Source organism: Parasteatoda tepidariorum, chromosome 7, assembly GCF_982258835.1.
Source record: "Parasteatoda tepidariorum strain Cologne lab strain chromosome 7, Ptep-v5.0, whole genome shotgun sequence".
In the NCBI taxonomy this organism is placed as follows: Eukaryota; Metazoa; Arthropoda; class Arachnida; order Araneae; family Theridiidae; genus Parasteatoda; species Parasteatoda tepidariorum.
The window spans coordinates 74,552,239-74,573,428 of NC_141761.1; the positions used below are offsets into that span (position 1 = coordinate 74,552,239).

At 27.8% G+C, this 21,190-nt stretch overlaps 1 protein-coding gene across 1 annotated transcript in view; it reads left to right on the forward strand.

Annotated features, from left to right (window-relative positions):
• The window catches only part of LOC107453725 (lachesin), a 282,317-nt gene that overhangs the window by 73,182 nt on the left and 187,945 nt on the right, over positions 1 to 21,190 (forward strand). Inside the window, exon 2 of the mRNA XM_071183280.2 lies at positions 20,111 to 20,164. Coding sequence (XP_071039381.2) covers positions 20,111 to 20,164 — 54 coding nt within the window. The remainder of the gene's footprint in view (positions 1 to 20,110; positions 20,165 to 21,190) is intronic.

The window sequence follows — 21,190 nt, forward strand, 5'->3', positions numbered from 1 at the left end:
ACTAAAGCGCTTTACCAATGATTTTTGTAAAATTAACAATAAAATATGACCTTATAATGTGTAAAACAATTTATTAAATGGGGTAAAATTCTGTAATTTTATTGTGTTACTTTTCGAGCATATCATAAAAAAATATTTATCCAGTTAAGTTTATATTTCAGTTTCGCATTTTCTTATTAATGTGTGGTAATAAGTACTATAAGTTTGGAAACCGGAATTTCCGGTAATCTGTTACAATACGAATTGAAAAACTGCCAAATTAATGGTTCAAATACCGTTCATTTCGTTTTAATTATCTGAATTACGTTTTTTTTTTTGGAAATGTCAGTAGCATACAGAACGGTTTTCTTCCCAGAGTTTTTTACTCCTTGATTTTTATTTTATTTTTTTACTTTGATTAAGTTTGTATCCTTTTTTAAGTATATTTATTGATCAATTCGTTAAACCAATTTTTGTATAATTAAATTGTTTGTTGCCTATGTAGCAACGTAAAATTTTTGCATTGAGAATCTTCATCAAATAAGCATCCATTAAGATTCAGTAACGTCCGTTGTTCGTCCGATTTTATTGGCTTACTTTTTAATTTTATCAGAAAAATTATGCTTTTAATTTAAAGTAATTTACATTTCATTACTTTAGCATAACTTTATTAGTTAATTGCTGTGCCAATGTATTAATTCACGGGCAAATTTATCACAGGTATTCTTTTAAAACCGGTAATCTTTATATTTTTAACGTAATTCTGAGAAATATTAGTGCCTGAGAAAATTTACTAGAATTTTAACAATTTCTGTATTTTAAACGCAACTTGCACTCACGTTTGCATTTCTTAACAAGTTGAAGTAATAAAGCAAGATAATTGATAAATTAAGTTTTATATTTAACTCATTATAAAATAGAGTCCATCTTTGCCAAAAAATATAAAATAAACTTTTCAGACAGTTTCCCATAATACTTAATTACTATTTATTTTGAAAAAATATATATATCATGTCAAAACAATTAAATTATCTTATAAAACATGAAAAAGAAAGAAAAATTCTAAGAAAGGTTATTTAGAGCTTTTCTTACTGCTAAAATATATCATGTATAATGCAATTTGTATAACTTAACACTCATTATGTTGTCTTTTCTTTTGGGTTGTAACGAATAAAATTTAAATTTAGACTAAAAAGTCTTTAACAGTTGTTTTTTTTCTGAAATATATAAGAATGTTAAAAATAAATATTGAAATTGAATTATCTGTTTCTTATCCGCTATAATGCACAGATAATGAATGCTATAATAGACTGATATAAATGTGGATAAAAATATTTTAACTTATTAAGTGTTTTGGTAACTTAGTTTGCCACCTGCATATTCGTATACTTCCAATTAAAAAATAATTTACTGTTACTATACTCTTCTTCATTACTTTAATATTAAATTGAAACAAATATATATATTAAAACTAATTACGCGAAAACGTAATCATTTTTCAAAATAAATAGATAAACATTTGAATAAAAAATAAGTTTGTCGAAACTCCCAGAACCTTACATATTACATGGAATTTCGCTTTATAATAGATCAAGATAAAGGTTTAAGACACATAGACACATTACAAAGGGACCTTCATATTACATGACATTACATCATTTACATTGTTTTAAGACCTTAACACGAGACCTTTACATTAAACCACTTTTTAAATGTCTTAAGATAATTAATTTAGATGTTGACTAAATGAGATGTTGACTAAGACTCAAAAAGTAAATAAGAAGTTCAACATCAGTTGTCAGATATTGAAGAATTTAAATTGAAACTTTTTGACAACACTGACTTAATAATAACAGTTAACGACTTTTTGCTAATCAGGTTTTTACGGAATACAATGTTGTGCAATATGTTGATCGAGCTGAAGTTGTTCATAGATATGAAGATTATGATGTTCAAATCCTTAGAAAAAACTATGTACTTATCGCTTCTAATTACGAGTCTTTTTTTTTTGTAGCAGAAAAATAGTAAAACTATCAGGGCTGCTTCTCAATGTACATTAAAATTCAATAAGTCAAATTTTTTGATAATGTTATGAAACAAATTTGAAAATATTTTTCAAGTAAATAAAATCGAATAATGATTTTCAAATGTATTGATTTCTAATCCAAATGTGCTTCTTAGTATTATGAATCTGTACTTATTTAAATTGTGTCAATATTTATTCATCAACAAAGCATAGATTGAAATTAGTTTCATTTTGAGTTTAGATATACCTTTCTGAGCTGCAATAAATGGCAATTTAATAAGTGATTAAGTTTTTCCACTCTAGCCCAATAGCTTGTTCACACCGTGTAGTGAACTAGAGTCAATAAAAATAAGATTTTAGAAAAATATTATGAAAAAAAAACGAAACAATTTCGTAATTTCAAATATAAATCAAAATGTAGGTAAACGTTCAAATTATTGCTAAAAAAATATATTAATAATCGTTTTATGATTTATTTGTAAAAAAATGTCCACACTACTTCCCTAGTCTCTCCCCTACAATTTATAAATATTTAATTTCTATTTTTCTGAGTAAATAAATTTTAACGGATTAATTTCTCTCCATTATCTTGTTATAATACTACTAATATCAATTCATCTATATTCAAAAGGATTCCCCGCAAAATGCACAAGTATAATAGCTGTTAAAATAAACAGAGCTCTCATTATACCGTGGAATGCATTAGAATGCAGGATGATTCTTTCCTCCTATTTTCCATAATTTCCGCTTAAAACCCTCACACTGGTCAAACTTATCAGAAAGATAAAGCTGTATATGCACAAATGGCTTGATTTAATAAAATAAGCTCATTAGCGTTGACATAACACTTATTTTTCTAAACGCTACTGGGCGTGTCTTGCGGTGATTTATTTTAGCCATTTATAACGTGTTTAGTTTACGCCAATGACCTAAGGAGTTTACTCTCCATTAACACGTAATCGCCCGGATGTTAATCTTGATTGCAAAGTAATAAAATACAACACTTACTGGGTAATACATCACAAAATACAAAAGCCATGAAGTTTCACGAAAAATTGATTTTTTTTTACGCGACTTATTTTTAATACAATGTATGTAATGGAAAATGTATTCCTTAAAAAATTGATTACTGGCTAGTTTGTGTTAAAAAAGAAAGTAGTACATTTTGATAAAAGTTTCCTAAAACAATAATGATGGAGTATATACATAGCTTTATGATTTAACAGAAAACTAAACAAAAGTTTTTATGTATTTTCTATTATGAATCTTAGTTTTCTGGCATTTAGACATCATATAAAATATGCATTTAGCAAACCTGTATATAAATATTATCTTTTTTACATGATTAAATTTTTTTTGTTGCAATTAGAAAGCGTTGTATAAAGATGTGTCGAAAACTTTTCCAAGTACTGCAATTGGTCATCAATTTACCTTCCATTTTTTGTATTAATTGCACTCCATCAATGACTTATTTTTATAATAACTAAACAGGATCACAGCTCATATTGCATAATGAACATTAGAAGCTAGATATAGAAGCAATATTATTGACTAATATTACATCAAAGTTTGGATTAGAAGATTTGCCATACAAACAATAGCTTTTCATACATCATAAGAAATATCATATTAGTATATATACCATGATTGCTTGAATGAGTCTTTTAAATTAGTAATTGATCTTCTTTCAACAAAACTTCATTTTCATTGGAAACACTTCTGTTTCAGAAAAAAAAATCAATTTAATCAAAATAACAAACATCATGAATCGAACAAAAACTAGCATTCTTCCCAACCAGAAAATTGTAAAGGACTTAAATTGTTGAAAATTCCAAACTAATATATTTTCGTTTTCAACATTTGGCCAAAATTTGTTATTTCATAACTTTAAACAAAGGTTTCGAAAGCTTTTTTTCTTCTTTTAATCATAAAGTTATGCATCTTTACCCTTTTACATCTGTACCATCCATATTTTAGAAACCAAATAATATAGATATTAGAAAATGTATTTTTATTCCTTGGACAAAAAACCTGAGGAACGCAATTCAGCAGTTTTTTTCGTACAGAAAAACTAAGATTGCATAACTTTAGATTTAGTAACAAAACAGGAAAAATCATAAACGGAAAAGTCATGATAAGGAAAATTATGATAAGTATTTGCATCGAAATAGAGGTTCAAATTTTTTTGGGGGACGAAAACGACCCTAGGAAAATGAACAGAATAACTTACTTAATAATTTTAATTATGTGCTTCTTTTGTTAATTAGATATTTCATGCAAAAATTAATGTTCATTCCAAACATAAAAAAATACGAATACACATTTGAAACAAATTGAAACGTTTCTACATTTTAAAAATTCATTTATCATTGATTCTAACTAAAAGAGAGTCCAGTACTTTTTTTTTATAACACTTTCATGCATTTTTTAAAAGATATATATTGTCGACAATAATTAGAAATTTTCTCGTCATAAAATAAAATACATTTAAAACAAACACTTATCTATACTATTTATTCATAAATATAACTAGATAAATTTTAAAACATATTTTTATAATAAAAGTTGATAATATATTTATTGTCTTTGAAACATTTATATTAAATAGTCTTTAGATATGAAATTATTTATTAGTTATTACGGTATATTTATTTTAAATATTAAAAAAATTAAATCAGTATTTTGAGTATTTATTTACTGCATTTTAATAAAATTTATTTCAAGTAATTTTTCAAATAAAATTTTAAACAAATCAAATTTTCTAAACGAATTACATCTGGCATAATAAATTACTCTTATTTCACGTTTAAATAGTTTTTTTTCTATTTTTTTTAACATCCATGTAAATATTTAATTTGATGTTATTTAAAGTTGATGTTCATTAAGGCATTATTATTTATTTATCACAAAAGCGGCAGTTCAAATTCTTTATTCATTTGTACAATTTGTTTTTAAACATAACAATTTAAAATGACAAAATTAATTTTTTCATCTTCAAAATAATTTAAAATATTGTTTCAAAAATTTGAAAAAAACCTGAGCTTTGATTTAAATAAAGTATTTATTTAGATTCTCAAACATTCTAAAAACGTAAATTTGTTATTAGAATCATTAATATTTTTGGAATTTCAGTTAGACTACTTCTCAAATTTTAAACCGAAATTAATTTTTCTCCCTTCATACTATTTTTTATTTACTTCACTTACCGTTATACAAAAAAAGGTTTATATTTAAAATGAATATTAATATTTAAATTTAATGTAATCTTTATATGAATATTTAATTCTCCTATTTAAAATAACATTGTTTTTTTCTTAAATAAAAGATTAAAATAAATATTAAAATGAAGTCTTTATTCGAAAGAAATCACTTTTATTTCATAGGCCTTAAAATTAAAAGGTTATGCAAGTAAAATATTTTCTATAGGCAATATTGTGAACCGTTCATTATTTGTTTGTTTTGTTTTTTGTTGCTTAATATGTAACAAATTTCAGATATTTTCATATTGCTGATTCGAAATCTAAAATAATTTTTTCACTCCAAGTTACGGTTTAAAAAAAAATAAAAAGATGGCATTCTTAGTATAATTCTTGCCAAAATGTACATGTTTAAAAAATTTATATAAAACATGGGATCCTATAGTTGTTGCTGCAAACTTCTAGGGTATTTAGAACGCATCATTAGGATTAAGACTTTATAGAAACCTTTACCCGGAAACACTAGCGTGCGCGGCTAGGGTCACGAAATATGTACTTTTTCTTCACGTGCTTTTGAACAGGTCATAATAGGAAAGCTCCCCTACCGCTTACAGTGACATTTCCGTTTGTGAGCTCCTATTTAGTTTCAATCCTTATGATGTATCCTAACTCCCCTAGAAGTTTATCGTAACAATTACGGATCCCTCTGTTCTAAATAAGGTTTTTCAACTTGTACATTTCATCAAAAAATGACTAAAAGTTTAATTTAAAAAATATCTATAGTCTAGAAGCAAAACCAACTTCAGATTTAAAATCCTTACACCCAAATTGAGCAATATCGAGCATTTGTATTAATGCAACAAACAATTCAATTTGTTCCCCTCTGTAATTTAAGAACAGATACTTAATTGTAAAAATGGGATGTAGTTACCACGATTTTCTAACACTCATTTGATTGATCTAACATTTATTTGGTTGAAAATCTTTGTACCCGAAAAGGAATGCATCAAATGATTCATTTCCAAATTACATAAACATAGGAAAGCTAAATTTAAGCAACCAGATAAATTATCAATAATCCGTATACTTTAATTAGCTATAATAATAATAGTTTATTATGCAAGTTAGCCGTTTTTATTTACTTTATTCTTGCGTTTGAAGAAGTGATATATAGCACTTGTAACCTAGGTATCCCATACTTTTTTTTCTTTTCTCCAAGCTTTGGACATGTATCTAGGTCATTTTGGCCCTTTTACCATATAGCCCAAAGCTTGGCTACTGGTCCGGCTCCACTCCAGCCTAGGAACGAGCCCAGTCAGCAAGAATTTATTAAGAATTTAGATCTGTACAAAGTCACAATATTTTAAAAAAATACAAAGATTAAATATGGTGCAAGTTAATAACACATAATAACAAAAATAAAGAAAGAAGTGTAAAATGAAAAACAAAAAAAAAAACTTAAATGCCATAAACTATTTGTTATTGCCTTAACTAAATAAACAATTTTGAAAAAGATCCCCCCCTTCTTTTTTTCGTTGCTTTTTTTATATACAGAAACTGAGGTTGAATACTATATCAAAAAAGTTTAAGAGGTAATAAACACTTTCAAGATTACTTACAAAGTCAGGTTCGGATAAAATTTTAATAAGGAGTCGTTTTCTGCTAGAAAGTTCATTGCGTTAATTAATTTAGATTTTAATGTTTTAATTGTAAGAAAGTTTTTTTGCCAAATATATAAATTATTAATGTTTGGAAGGCGTGTATGCCATGATATTAGGTAAAGACAAGTTGATAAGTAATGCTCTGGTGTACCTGGATGACCACAGGTACAAAGGTTTGTATCCGAGGTTTGCAGGCAATGAAAAAAAGAAGGAAAAGGACCGTGACCTGTTAGGAACCAGATGACTTGTTTAATTGGAATTGATTTGAAGAAGTTGACATTATTGATGATGCTAAACAGACGTCTTCCTCTATCGGAATTATTCCATTGGTTTTGCCAATTACTTGTTAAAGAGATTTTAAGAGATTGTTTTAGGTGTGAAACAGGGAGAGGAAAGGAATAATTTTTAATGTTTTCTGTTGCTTTTTTGGCCAATTCATCTGCTCTCTCATTGCCTTCTCTATTGTTATGCGCTTTAATCCAAGAGATTTGAATGGCGGTGTCCATTAGTGCATGTTGAATGTCTTTGGTTATGAGGTTGGTTGATCCTGCGTCTTTAATTGATGTTATTGAGGCTTTAGAATCTGACCAGATTATGTATTTTATTTGTCTATTAAAGTTTAAGTTATTTTTGATGTGTTTTACACATTCTAATATTGCCAATTGTTCGGCCTGAAAAATAGAATTGTTAATATCCAAGGTGAAAGTTTGTGAATGAACGTTGTTAAGAAATGCGAATGCAGTGCCTGTTTTAGTTTTGGAACCGTCTGTGCAGTAGTTAGTATCTTTTCTAAAAGCGTAGTTACCTTGTTCAGGTAAAGAAATTTTGTTTTTAATATAATAAGATGGGTGATAAATTGGCCTTTTTAATTTATTTTCATAGTCCTGATAATTATAACTTGTATGATTGAAGATTGCATTTTTTTTATTTGAGTTAATGTTGTTGAGCATGACAAGAGCATAATCTGGTCTGGAAGAGGGGGAATATTTGTTAAAACATGAAGAGCTGCTGTGGGGGTAGAGTGGTAAGTCCTGGTAATATTCAAAAGGAATTTGCGTTGAATCGAAATTAGTGTTCTAGATATCCGAGGTGAGATGTTTTTTTCCCAAATATTGCAACCGTGTGCCAGAGAAGGGACTATTACTGTGTTATAAATGAGTTTTCTTGCTTTTTGATTTATTCCCCAAGATTTATTACTGATTTTGTTAAGAGAATTGAGAAGAGAGTTTGCTTTTTCTTTAAGGATATTGACATGAGGACCCCAATTTAACTTCTTATCGATTACAACTCCAAGGTACCTAAAATGATTTGTTTGCTTAATTTTTTCGTTGTTAATTTTGAAGATTGCACCCCTTTTGGTGTTGTAAAAATGTATATAGGCTGTTTTATCAATTGAAAGAGTTAAATAATAGTTGGTGAGCCAGTTGTGAATACGATTTAGAGTTAGATTCGATACTTGTTCTAATTGCCTCCTAGAGTTGGCATATGAAAGGGGTATCCCATACTGACTTGTCGCCTCAATTGATTAATCTAAAGCTATTGATAAAAAGAAAATGGCAAAAACTAAGAAATCCAAAATATGCCAACCAAGTGACCATCTAATACTGGGGTGGCTTTGGTTTTCAAAATTCCTTTATATAAATTTCAGAACAATTTCGATAAAATTAATTGAAGCAAAAGAAAACGAATAATTGTCTTTGAATTATAATAAAAGCTAACACGTGAAAAGGAAACTTTTATGATAATTCATATCTTGCAAATCTCACATAATCTAATTTTTACTAAAATTTTGCTTTAACCCTCTAAGATTTAGTCCCAGCTTTTTCTGAACTATTCCTGCATCAAAAAATCTTTTTCCATATTTATATTCAACGAATGATTAGTGCTTAGCAGGGAAATTTCCGTGTAATTTTTCCCAAAGGGACTCAACGCTTGGAGTTTATAAATAATTTGACTAAGTAATTATTTATTCAACAAGAGTTCACAATATATTCAAAATATGTTTTAATTTAATAAATTTTCTGCAAAAATCAAACTTGCTGTTGTTAGTTTTTTGTTTACCAACGTAGTGCAAAGCATTTTTTTTAATTCTAAAATCCAATAAACGTGGAATTACTTTGCGATTTTATTTATATCCAATCTCCAAAAATTATTAAATGATTTCTAATAGGCAGCTTTTGCTTATTAATTGCCCCTAATTACTAACAGTCTTATCAAGAAAGAATAAATCCGGGGTAATAGAAGAACCACTTTATTATTTATCGTCTGAGTCATTAGTTAGCAATAAGCTCTAAGAAACAAGATAAAAAAAAAGCCCATGAACAAACACCGTGTGATTTAGAAAGTCTAATTAAGCATTCCTCTGAGTCCTTAACTCTCTACTTCTTCTTACAACACCGATTAACGCTGACAGAAACAGAACTAAATGCTTTACCTTAATAATGAGCGATTGTACTCAAGTCATCGATGCTAAGGGACGGAATCGATAGCTTTTATTCTATCATCGATGAGTTATTATGTTTCAAGTAACTAGATTTAAAAAAAAAAGGAATTGAATGATTAATCACACTAATGGGTTGTCTTGTAACGTTTTGGTAAAAACATAGAAAAGAAGGTTTTATTAAATAGAAGAATTGTGTAAAAATTCGGTATATTTAATGTAAGTTTTTTGACAAATGCATGGAATCGTTAACGGAAATCGCTAGGATACAATGTATTTCAGATGAAAGATAATTAACTTTAATCAGTGTCATTTAGCTCTTTTTTTAATTCGAGAGTCTTATTTTACCTGTTTTTTTTTAAATTTATATCTATTAGTAAATTTTTATATATTATGAAAATATGATCATTTTTTTAAATAATGAACACCGATAAAAGTATTTTAAATGCGTATAGATATTTTTTATCATATATATTACATATTTTAATTTATATATGATCTAAATGAGTGTATTTTTCGTGAAAGTTTTTTTTTTTTAATTTTAGAAGTTATACATCAAAATTAAAATTCATTAACATAATATTAAATATTAAACTTTCTCTTTATACCAATCACATTTACAAACTATTTCAAAAATATATTTTAAAATTGTATTATTTTTGTATTCATGTATGTAAACTTATATTAATTCTATTACTGTAAACTTGTTATATTAAACTTATTTTTAATTTCGCACAAAAACAAATCTGAATGTTTTAAACAGGACTTTATTTATTCCCAAAAATGCCTAATTTTGATATTATTAGTAAATCTGTTTCTTTTTTTTACATTTTGAAATACGCAAGATCACTTAAAAATGTTTAAAATACTCAAAATATTTAGGACTTAGAAAAGAACATGCTATTTATTTGTAAAATATGAAATTCATACAGTATTAAACGATAACTGGACAGATGTATATGGATAATTATTGCTTTTAAACATAAATGTTCAGAGAGTAGCCTTTTCAAATTTCAATCTTCCTTGCAGTTACCTCTATGCGTTCGAAATACAGTGCGCTAAAAAAACTGACAATCCTGAATAACTTTTGATCTAATACTCGGATCTTCACATTTTAGGACTCAATCTTAATGGTTAAAGAGGATGACTTCAAATATGTCAATTAATTAGTACAGGCGATATTTTGAGTTACGAAATCAGACACGAAAACATACTTTCTCTGAATACACATACTACCTTTTTTCGACGTATTCGGATTTCTGACTCCCAAAATATGGGGGTTTGCAACAATCAGGGAAATATGATATAGTTTGGTCAGGAGGGCATTCAAAAGTTTAGACCCCGTAATGTTAATTTTAACTTTTTGTGAATTTCGCTATATCTCAAGATCTTTTTAAACAAATTGAAAATGTTTTGCACCCAAATTTAAAATTCGTTTATTCGTCCGAGGATAATTCTATGCGAAAAAATAACTTTTAGTAAAAATATTTATTATTTTATTTAATAATGGAAGAAAATTTTTTAAAGTGTAAGATATACAATTTTGTACATTTTAAAGAGCACAACTTTACATACATATAAAAAATTTACAGTAACTTTAAATACTAAGTTCTTAAATTAAATCGTATATGTATTTAAGTGCTTGTTACAAAAAAATACTTTTTAGGACAATTCATTTATTCATACACTGTCATTATTCCAAGCTTATGCATTTTTACTCAGCGACTGATAAGATAGGAACTTAAAGCCAGTTTAAATAAAATCTAAAAGCATTTTTTCTTCTCAAGAAACATAAATGATCACATATTCCTTTCGCATTTAATTGGCCTTGTCAGAATTTTCTTGAGAACACGCTAACCAGTTCACAGTCATTATTAGTGTTTGGCTAAATGAAAAGTGACCAACAAAACATGACTGCAATCATTGCAAGAAAGAAAAAGGGGGAAAGTGAGTGTGCATTTATATTTCATGACTTTTATCTCCATTTGTAAGAAGGAAACTAATTTTGGAAAGGGGAAATGACGAATCTAACTCACAGAAACACGAACTAGTAATTCTGCTGCAGTCATGTCACGCACTATGTAAATGTACTACAATTTGCTCGTACTACAGTCGTCAGTCGGAGAGTCTTCATCTACAAGTATAGCGAATTTATTTTCTCTTTTCTCCTGCGTCTAAATTATTTCAACGCTCATATTTTGGATCCTAACGTTTTGATAAATGGCTTCATGTAAACCGCGGTATTTTTCAAACTAAAACCACTTTCAGTACTCCCATAAACCTGAAATCAAAAACTTCTGCTGAAAACTGCTTTTGTTTGCTGATTTTTTGTTTGAAAATAAATAACATTTGATTTAATTTTTTTTCAAAAAAAGGGTTTTCACATTGGACTTTTTGGACGTAAAAAAATTTTGTTTTGGACTTCAAAGCTCTGAAAATCAGGCTTTTCTTTTTAAATATATTTTTTCCCTAAGAAAAAAGAGTCAATTTCACGTTGTTTCTTGAAAGTAATGTAATACGGAAAAGTATTCTTTGCCTAAGTATTTATCAAAAAGAAAAGATTATACATAAAGCTGTTGTTTGAATCCAACATTGTTCTTGTTTGAATAAACAAACTGTTGTGTTTGCTGTTGTTTGAACACATACACTGGCCAATTAATTAGAAACCTTGGATAATTATTTTATTGAACGCTCTTTTGAACGTTTAATAGCCCAGCCCATAATCATAAATGCATTGATTGTACTAGCTTCTGGAGAGCATTTATGTCTAGACGATAACATGCATTGAATATGCAGACATTATGATACTGTGAATTCGATGGAATATGAGTTCTCTGTCGGGTAAAAGTTTCCATTGTGTTTCAAAAATTTCCTAACCGGTTAAGATACGGGCTTTGCGATGGCCAGGAAAAGTGTTAGATTCCGTAGTCATGTTCCTTGAATAAATTTTGTACGCTTCTGATACGATCTGTGCATTATCCTCCTCGTCTTCGGAAGAAAAAAATTTAGCAATGCAGTATGTCTTGATCCGCCTACATGTCCACATAATGAATGGGTTTTTGTTTCCCTTCCAAAAACACCCCTTGCAAAGGTGTTGTTTCCCTTCCAAAAACACCACTGCAACACGTGCATACAATCGGTTCAGTGCAGACAAGGAAAGATGAGATGAGATGAGTTTTTTAGTGTTCTTAACAAATACATTCCATCAGGGTAGAATAAGATGTAGTTTGTTTCAATCATCCACATAAACCATTTCTTGTCCTCATATGTCTAGTATCGGTCTTCAGCCTTTCAGGCAGAAATGAGAGACGCAAAACTCGACTTTACAACATTCTACTATTCGAATAATTGAAAAATTTTGCCAGCTGAAGATCAGTAGAGATTCTGTTTTGTTGCGATATTCGTTGAAGATGACATGGATTACGGTATCGTGTTCTAAACTCAATTACGCTCTTCAGCCAAAGATTGTTTTTTATTTTAAAACAGGCTTTGAACAGCCGATCTAATTTTAGTTTACGACTATCACTATTCAACTCCATGGCCTTGTAAATTTAAACCCAATCCAGAAGACAAGAGAACTCCTGGATCAAGCATTGGAACAAACTAGCCTCCAGGGGGGAATTTTTGATGGAACTAACTCGCATTTGCGTTACATGGATAGGAAATCTTCGAAAACCTCCCACGGTTCATAATCCGTCCTGCCACTGAGAATATATGACGTCAGCATTGTGGTCGGTGTGAGTCGAGTGTGGAACATCCATATCTGGCTTTCGAACCTGCGTCACCTCATCGGGTGTTCTAGCTCCTGAATGAACATTGCTATCAAGGGATTTATTTTATTTTATAGCCCTTGTTGAAAAGCCAACCCAATTTCGAGTTTACGACTACCACTGTTCACCGCCGTAGCCTAGTAATTTTGAACCCAATCCAAAAGACTCTGATTGGATAGAGTATTAGGGCACATTTGCCTTCATGGAGGACTTTACGATGAAAATAACCCAAATTTGTGTTACTTGTAAATAAAATCCACAAAATCCTCCCACGGTTAGCCTGACGGCAAGGGCTCTGTGTTTTGTCAGCATTATGGTCGGTGCGAGCCAGGTGTGGAATTCGTATCAACCAGTCATCGCTGGGAATACAACCGGTGGCACCCCATTGGGAGGCGAATGCTCTATCCCCTAAACCGCTACGGATCTCTAAGAGCTTATTGTAAATTACTTCCACATATATAATTTATTGTAGCATCCTAATGGAGTTTCAGCAACATCCTAAGCAGATTTTGTATGCTTCACCGCTAGCAAGAATTTACTATAAAGACTCAGGGGTATCTAATTCATTGGTCATTGTGTGAACATTAAAAATTGCTTTTAATGTGGACTATTAATAATGCAATAATAATAGCCCTCTCCCTGCTCCTTGCATATGTGATAACAAAAATGTTAAGTTAAAAATTTTGCATATTGCGACTGTTATTTTTATTAAGAATTCAGAATTATACGCTGTAATATAATGATTTACTTTATCTTTAAAGTATCTTTATAGAATAAAAATCTGTCATGCATTTTTATTTAATTTTGATAAATATCATATACTTTGTATAACATGTTCAACTAACTACAAATTTATTCACATTTAGAAATGCTTATAGCCAAAACAAAAATCTAATACGGTTTAAAATTGATATTCAATGCATATCTTTCAATGGTATTTTTAAAACTGAATTCCTAGAATAAATGTTTTACCGAACTTTTTGTAAACTATAAAAAACCTTTTAGAATGTCTTTCGCATAAGAGAAAAACTTATCTCAATCGATTTCTTATCCCCTAAAATAAGAATATTCCTATCGCTTTCACATTTTCCCCTGTCAAGCAAGTATTAGGAGATCTTACTTTATACTTTTTTTTAAGGAAACAAAATTCTTCAGTTTTTTTCCGTATTTTATTCGAAAAAATTTTTTTATTCTCATTTTACCCACTGATTCAAAAAGGGCACCGAAGCGTGTAACCTATTCTCTCATGCTAAAAAAGACTTGAGAGACGAGTATGAATTCATAATAATATCCATCTATTTTTCAATTCCTGTGATTCAAGCTACACTTTTCGAGATTTCCAAATAAATCTTTCACCTTGAAAAGTATAGCATAAATATTTCTTATTTGGTTCGAAAAACGTTTTTCTGTAATTTTCATTCTCAAATTCACAAATAAAATATTTTTCAAATACTGAAAGTACTTATTTGTAAGAAAGCTTGATAAACTTCGACCGGATATAAAGTTTGGCCGAAATATTGAAGCAGCAATTTTTTTTTTAAAATTTTGTATCATAGATTTTTTTCATCTTTTAATAAAATATCAGTCTATATAGCTTAATAATTATTTATAAATTTGATATTTAAATATAAATTTAGAATACTTATTTTGTTAAGAGCAATGGAATGAGGAAAAATCTTCTAAAAATATTTATTTTTCAAAGGAAAATATATTAATACATGTTTGTAGTATCACAATATTAATCTCTGCTTTTTTCAAAGCAAAAAAACTAATTAAATAAGTAAAGTTTATATCGACCATGCTACAAAATAACAGAGTGCATAACCATTTTTTTAACAATGCGTCACTTGAAATGTCAAAAACAAATAATCATATTTTCATTTTGAACATGTTCTAATCAACAGTTCTCTACATAAGCGGAATGAGTTATTTTATTTATTTTAATTTTCTTCAAAAAATTTCCGCAAAAAAAAAATTACATATATTTTTTAAATTTTTTTTGCCAATAACTACATGTAACAATTTGTGTGGTTGGTATTCGCCACTTTTTAACACTTCATGCTCAGAACCATGATTGAGTCCATTGATGGACTCGTAAAACGAAGCTAATATGCATTGCATTATCGTACTATAGCTCATTGTATCATTTTTAACCCATTTTATGATAAGAAATTTAGTCACTTTAGATGGGTTAGCAAAATTATTTATTAAAAAGGTTTTTAAAGATATATACCAGGAAAATAAAATATATGTAGTTCAATAAATAACAGGAAACTAAAATACTCTAAATAGCTATGACGTAGAAAAGTTCGCGCTACTATCTGTTTATTAGATAGGAAACTAAGACGGTATTAAACAATGACTGAACAGATCTTAACTACTTATCGTCTAGGATGTGTAGGAAACGGGCCGAAAAGTTTTATTTTTAAATGAGGAATATACCATGCCAGATAATTAAAATCGAAACTGAATTTTCTATTTTTCAAGAATCTTACAGCACAAAACTTCTTTAATATGAATTGGCTTCTAATTAACGATGAAAACCAATGTGTTCAAATCCGTAAGACGTAATGCAATCTGTGATCTGTACTATTTCTAAGATACAATGCATTAATACTTTAAAATATAGAGTATATAAGTAAATATACCTAATTGTAATAAGCCTAATCCTATATGATTCTAAGTGCCACACGACTACAGTGAACTTTTAGCTTAAGTATTTATGCATATTAGAAGTTAATTGTGAGAGTTCTGACATTCTATTCTGTATTTTCTGTATAAATGGTATTTTTCACCAAGTAGTAGAATAAAATATTAAAAAAAATAATTGGCCTATCATGTTTAAAAACTGCAACATATACAGGGTGATTCTAAAAAGATGGGCAAAATTTTAGGAAGTGATAGTACACACCCAAGCAAACAATTTTTATCAAAGAATGCATGGTCGAAAACAAAACGCAAAACCGCTGGAGGGCGTCAAAGTTTATGTTCTTATATGAAGCAAAAACATACAAAGAACGATGGAGTTAAGTTATAAAAGCAAATTTAATGGCATGTGATTACAATAAGTGTTCATAACAGTAGCCGGCAGCGGCTATGCACGCAGTACAACGGCGAAAAAAAGACAGGCGAAAATTCTGAAACACACCAGACGTATCACGAACTTTCCCTGCAGCGGCAGAAAGCTTGACGACAAGTAAAGCAGTGCAGTAAGTCGGAACAGGAATGGAGCTTTCACGTTTGCATCAAACAACTTTCCAAGTGCACCAGCACCTTTGCGATTTGTTTTCGACTATGCATTCTTTGATAAAAAGTTTTTGCTTCAGTTTGTACTATCACTTCCAAAAATTTTGCCCATCTTTTTAGAATCACCCTGTATATTGTTTGGTTGATGGAATGAAAAAGTCATCAAAAAATGTTTATTTAAAATACTTAAAACATGTAAAATAATTCTATTAATTATACAAACAGCTTAGATAGACACCTCTTTTTTTAGAAAATCACACTTATGTTTTATCTTACGATTACATTTTACGTTTCACATACAATTGACACAATATCTTTAACTGACATAAATTTTGTTTCGGTTTCAAGAAAAATAAAAAAATACGCTTTATATATATATATATATATATATATATATATATATATATATATATATATATATATATATATATATATATATATATATATATATATATATATATATATATATATATATATATATATATATATATATATATATATATATATATATATATATATATATATATATATATATATATATATATATATATATAAAATCCAGGAGCCATATTAACAATAATGGTTTTAAACAAGCATAGCAGGACTCTTATTACTTAACATTTAATGATAGCATAAAAAGAAATAATTTATTATCTTTATTATTATAAACATAAATGATTTTCCTTAAAAATACATAAAGCACTCGAAGAAAGGAGAAGCTATTTACGAAATAAAAATAATACTTTTCAACTTTTCTAGCATACAATGATTGTTAACGCGGTTTTCATCTGTTGAAATCAGTAAAATTATCTGAACAATACAAAAAAAATCTATGTTTTCGTATTTAAATAGCTGTTTCAAAGCTTTAATTTTCATATTTTCTTTACAAACAAAATGAAAATCTCTTTATGGAACCATTTGCAAATACGCTGTTTACCGTGATAAACAAATACTTCGTGTTTTAGCTTCAGGCTAACACACCGAATCAAACAAAAAAAAATTGGTAAAATAAATAAATGGTACTTTAACAAATATCAGTGAGATATTTTTCTTCATTTTATAAAAAAAGATAAGGTTTCTCAAACAAAATCAGTTCAATATTTTCTCATTTAACAAAGCCCGAAGCTAAATATCTAAATATTTTGTGATCATTTAAGGAAAATGAGCGAATATGTAGTAAAGTTTAAAATTCTTCAGAAAGGCTAATGCAGTAGTATTAGCAAAAAGTTATGTTTGGAAATATAAATAAATCTATTTAAACGCATTAAATTAAAAACAGAGAGATTTGTTTTTGAAAAAAATTTGAACTGAACTAGTTCAATTACCAGTGATTGAACATTTAAAGTTAGGTCTTGTGTAATCTCATTTATTTTTATTGTTACAACGGAAGTTGTTCAAAGATGTAGATCAGAACAGAAGGTGATTTAACCCATAAAACACCACTATATAAACCGCACATAATACGCTTTAATGTACAATCTACACTTATAGTCATATACAGTTAACTTTTCTGATATACTTTTCTGAAGATTTTACACATTATATGATTCCAAAATCGAATACTTAGCTTCTTCTGTGGATAACAAAAACACATGGATCTCTTAACTGAAATTTGAACTAGATGACAGACCTTAAGGCACTGATCAATGGTGTATGGTACTTTTTCCCAATTGTAAATTTTCTTATATCGCAAAACTCGCTACCAAATTCTAAAATCACATAGTACATCATTTAAAAACAAACATCACATCATTGAGACAAGATAATATTGCATCTTATACTAATATTTTGGCAAACATGAGGATATCTATGGAATTAACTTGGTTTAAAATATTTCCAGGTGAGTTTCGGCTGATTTCATCTAATTTTGAGTTTTTTTTCTTTTTTGTCAATAAAACGGGCAAATGTGTTTATTTAACAATTTTGTAAATTTGTTACGGCTGGTAACATTTTAATGTTTATTTGGAAGTTTGATTGTTTATTGGAAATTTACTTGAATACTTTAATATACTACAAAATTTTAGTTCCTGTACGTCTAAATTAGTTTTTATTTCAGTTTTATTTTTTAAAATTTAGTCATTCCTTGTATTTACAGTTAGTTCAGCTTTTTTTTTAGTTAAAGAGTCAGTTTAAATACGTTATCGCTAGAAAAAAAAAACATATATTTTATATCATAAGACGGGTCAGGAACTTTTTTGCTGCAAATAATTTTTACGAAATAATATGATTTATATTTTATAGTTTACATGCTTTTTTCTATCGATTCAGTCGTTCACTCTGTAATTTTAGAAAAATGCAAAATTGCTAGGAAATTAAATTTAAAAAAATGTAACTGTGAAAGTTTAATATGCATCAAAATAAGCATTATTTTTATCACTTTATTCATATTATTATTAGGTTTTGAATTGATATTTTTGACAAAGATTGATTGATTTTTTTTTTTGATTTTTTTTTTATAATTTTCATGGCTACTGATTTCAATTTCATGTATTATTATGTCGTAATCAAATATTTCGGAAGCTTTAAGAACCAAAATTAATTTATTATTTATTAAAATCATTACATTAGAAACAATAAAATAATCAAATAAATGTATCTAACAATTCATGGAATGTATTCGGAGTGTATCATGAATTTTTCAGAAATATTTCCTTTAAGTAATTATGAGGCAATTACGTTAGAAATAAATAAGAATCCGAAGAAATGGAGCAAATACGGTGCATAAATGTTTTTATTTGTCTTCTGGATTTGATATAAGGGAATCAGTTGCATCAGTCGTCAAAGACTGAAAAGTAAGATCAGTTTAGTAACATATGGTCAATTTCGAGGTGTTACGCCATAAAAACCTAGCATAAAAAAAACAAAACCTGATGCTATTATTTTTAGCTTCTCTCTTTTAAAGATATTATCAGTGACTCATTACGACATTATTTATACCGATATTATCGGTGACTCTTTACAACATTATGACTTTTTTTAGACAATTTCTTTCCAGAAATATTTCCTTTAAATTTTTTCAATGAAATTAGATAGAAATATTAAACTCTAAAAAATTCTGCAAAAAAAAGCATAAATGTTTTTATTAATTTTCTGGATTTGATATAAGGGAATCAGTTGCATCAGTCATCCAAAACGCAAAATGTTAGATCTTCACAGAAGCATATGGTCAATTCTGCAGTATTACTTCTTGAAAGGCTAACATAAACATAACCTGATAAAGCAAAAACGTTATGCGAAATAACATTCTTTGAAATCATGGTCAAAACATTCTGAAAAAATATCGCTTTTTCTCTATTTTAGTTATATAGATCTATTTCTTCTTTTATATAATATTCTCCTATGTACCAGAATATCAAAACAACGTCTAATGGATTGCATTAGTCACTTTTTTGTAAAAATAATATATTTCCAAAATCACAATTTAAAATTAAATTATCTCTTCTCATATTACTAATTAGGTTTTTTGTAGCAAAAGTAAAATAATAGGAACAAGAAATATTTTGTTGAAAAATAATTTTAGATATATTTTAAGTTAATTGCTGTTAATTTCAGAATATTTTACTTTATTCTTTAAGGTATTTTTTGGAAGGAAAAATTAAGTAATTTGAAGTTTAAGAAAGCGAATATTTGACTTAAAATATAAAAAATAAACTCTTTTTGTAGATTAGAAGAGAAAAGTAAGAATGTATTAAATTATTTAAAAATTTTAAAGGCTTGTACAAAATTTTTATTACTTTTTTAATATTTAAAAAGTAATAAAAATTTAATATATTGTTTTCTTTATTTTTTAGAACATGAAGAATATACATTAAAAGATCAAACTCCAGAAGAAAGGAATTATGAAGGTAAGAACTTAAAAACTTAGTTACTTTTGTTATCGTTTAATAAAAAAATTAATATATTAAAATACTCTATTTAAAAGATTAACTTAATATAGCTGTCATAAGAAACTCTATTTAAAAGATAAGTGAAATTTCCTAACATCGTGTTATTTAAAATGTAATTTACGATATTACACTATGTTTTAAATGTCTTTTTTTTAGCATAATAACAATCATTATTATTTATATTTAAAATTATCACTATAATTTTCATCGCTTTTGTTACCTTTCTCATCGTATTGCTTGCGTTCTATATCTTATTTTTTTTAAATTTTGTTTTTAGTTTTTGATTTAACCATTTAAACAATATTTACATATTCTAGATAGTTTAGAGTTCTTTTTCAACACTAGTCTATATTTATTGGTTATTCCAGTTATAGTGAATAGCACACAATTCGAAATGCGTTAAGCAGTGGGCAATATCTAACGAGGTCTAAATCAAAGAGAAAAATAGTTAGTCAACGACAGAGCTTTTCTCTTCATATTTTCATATTTTTTTCATAAATATGCTTTGCAAAAATTTTTTTTTCTTTTTTTTTCATAAATAAGATACATGTTTATCTAAACATTTACGGTAAATGTTATAGCTATGGCAAAGACTAGTATGTATTTCGGTTTATGAATCGAACTCACAACCTTCAATTCTAAGATCTCACGCATATCATTTGTTGCAAAATTAAATAACACGAAAATAAGAAGTACTCGCTTTTTATGGCTTGCATGGTTTTTACTAGCATTAAATCCCTTCCCTACAGATTTTTATAAATGTTAAAGACTAGCATGTAAAACATGTTTACCGGTTTCTATAACTAGCAAAAACTAATTACTCATTCAGCATTTACCAATTTATTTCATAACATATTTTCCAATCAATTGGTATAAGTCTAATTATTTTTAATGCCAAGTTCTTAACCGCAAACAAGTTAAAATGAAAAGTTAGTTCTTTTCATATTTTCATCAAATAGCTAAGCCCCAAAACTTCGAGAACCA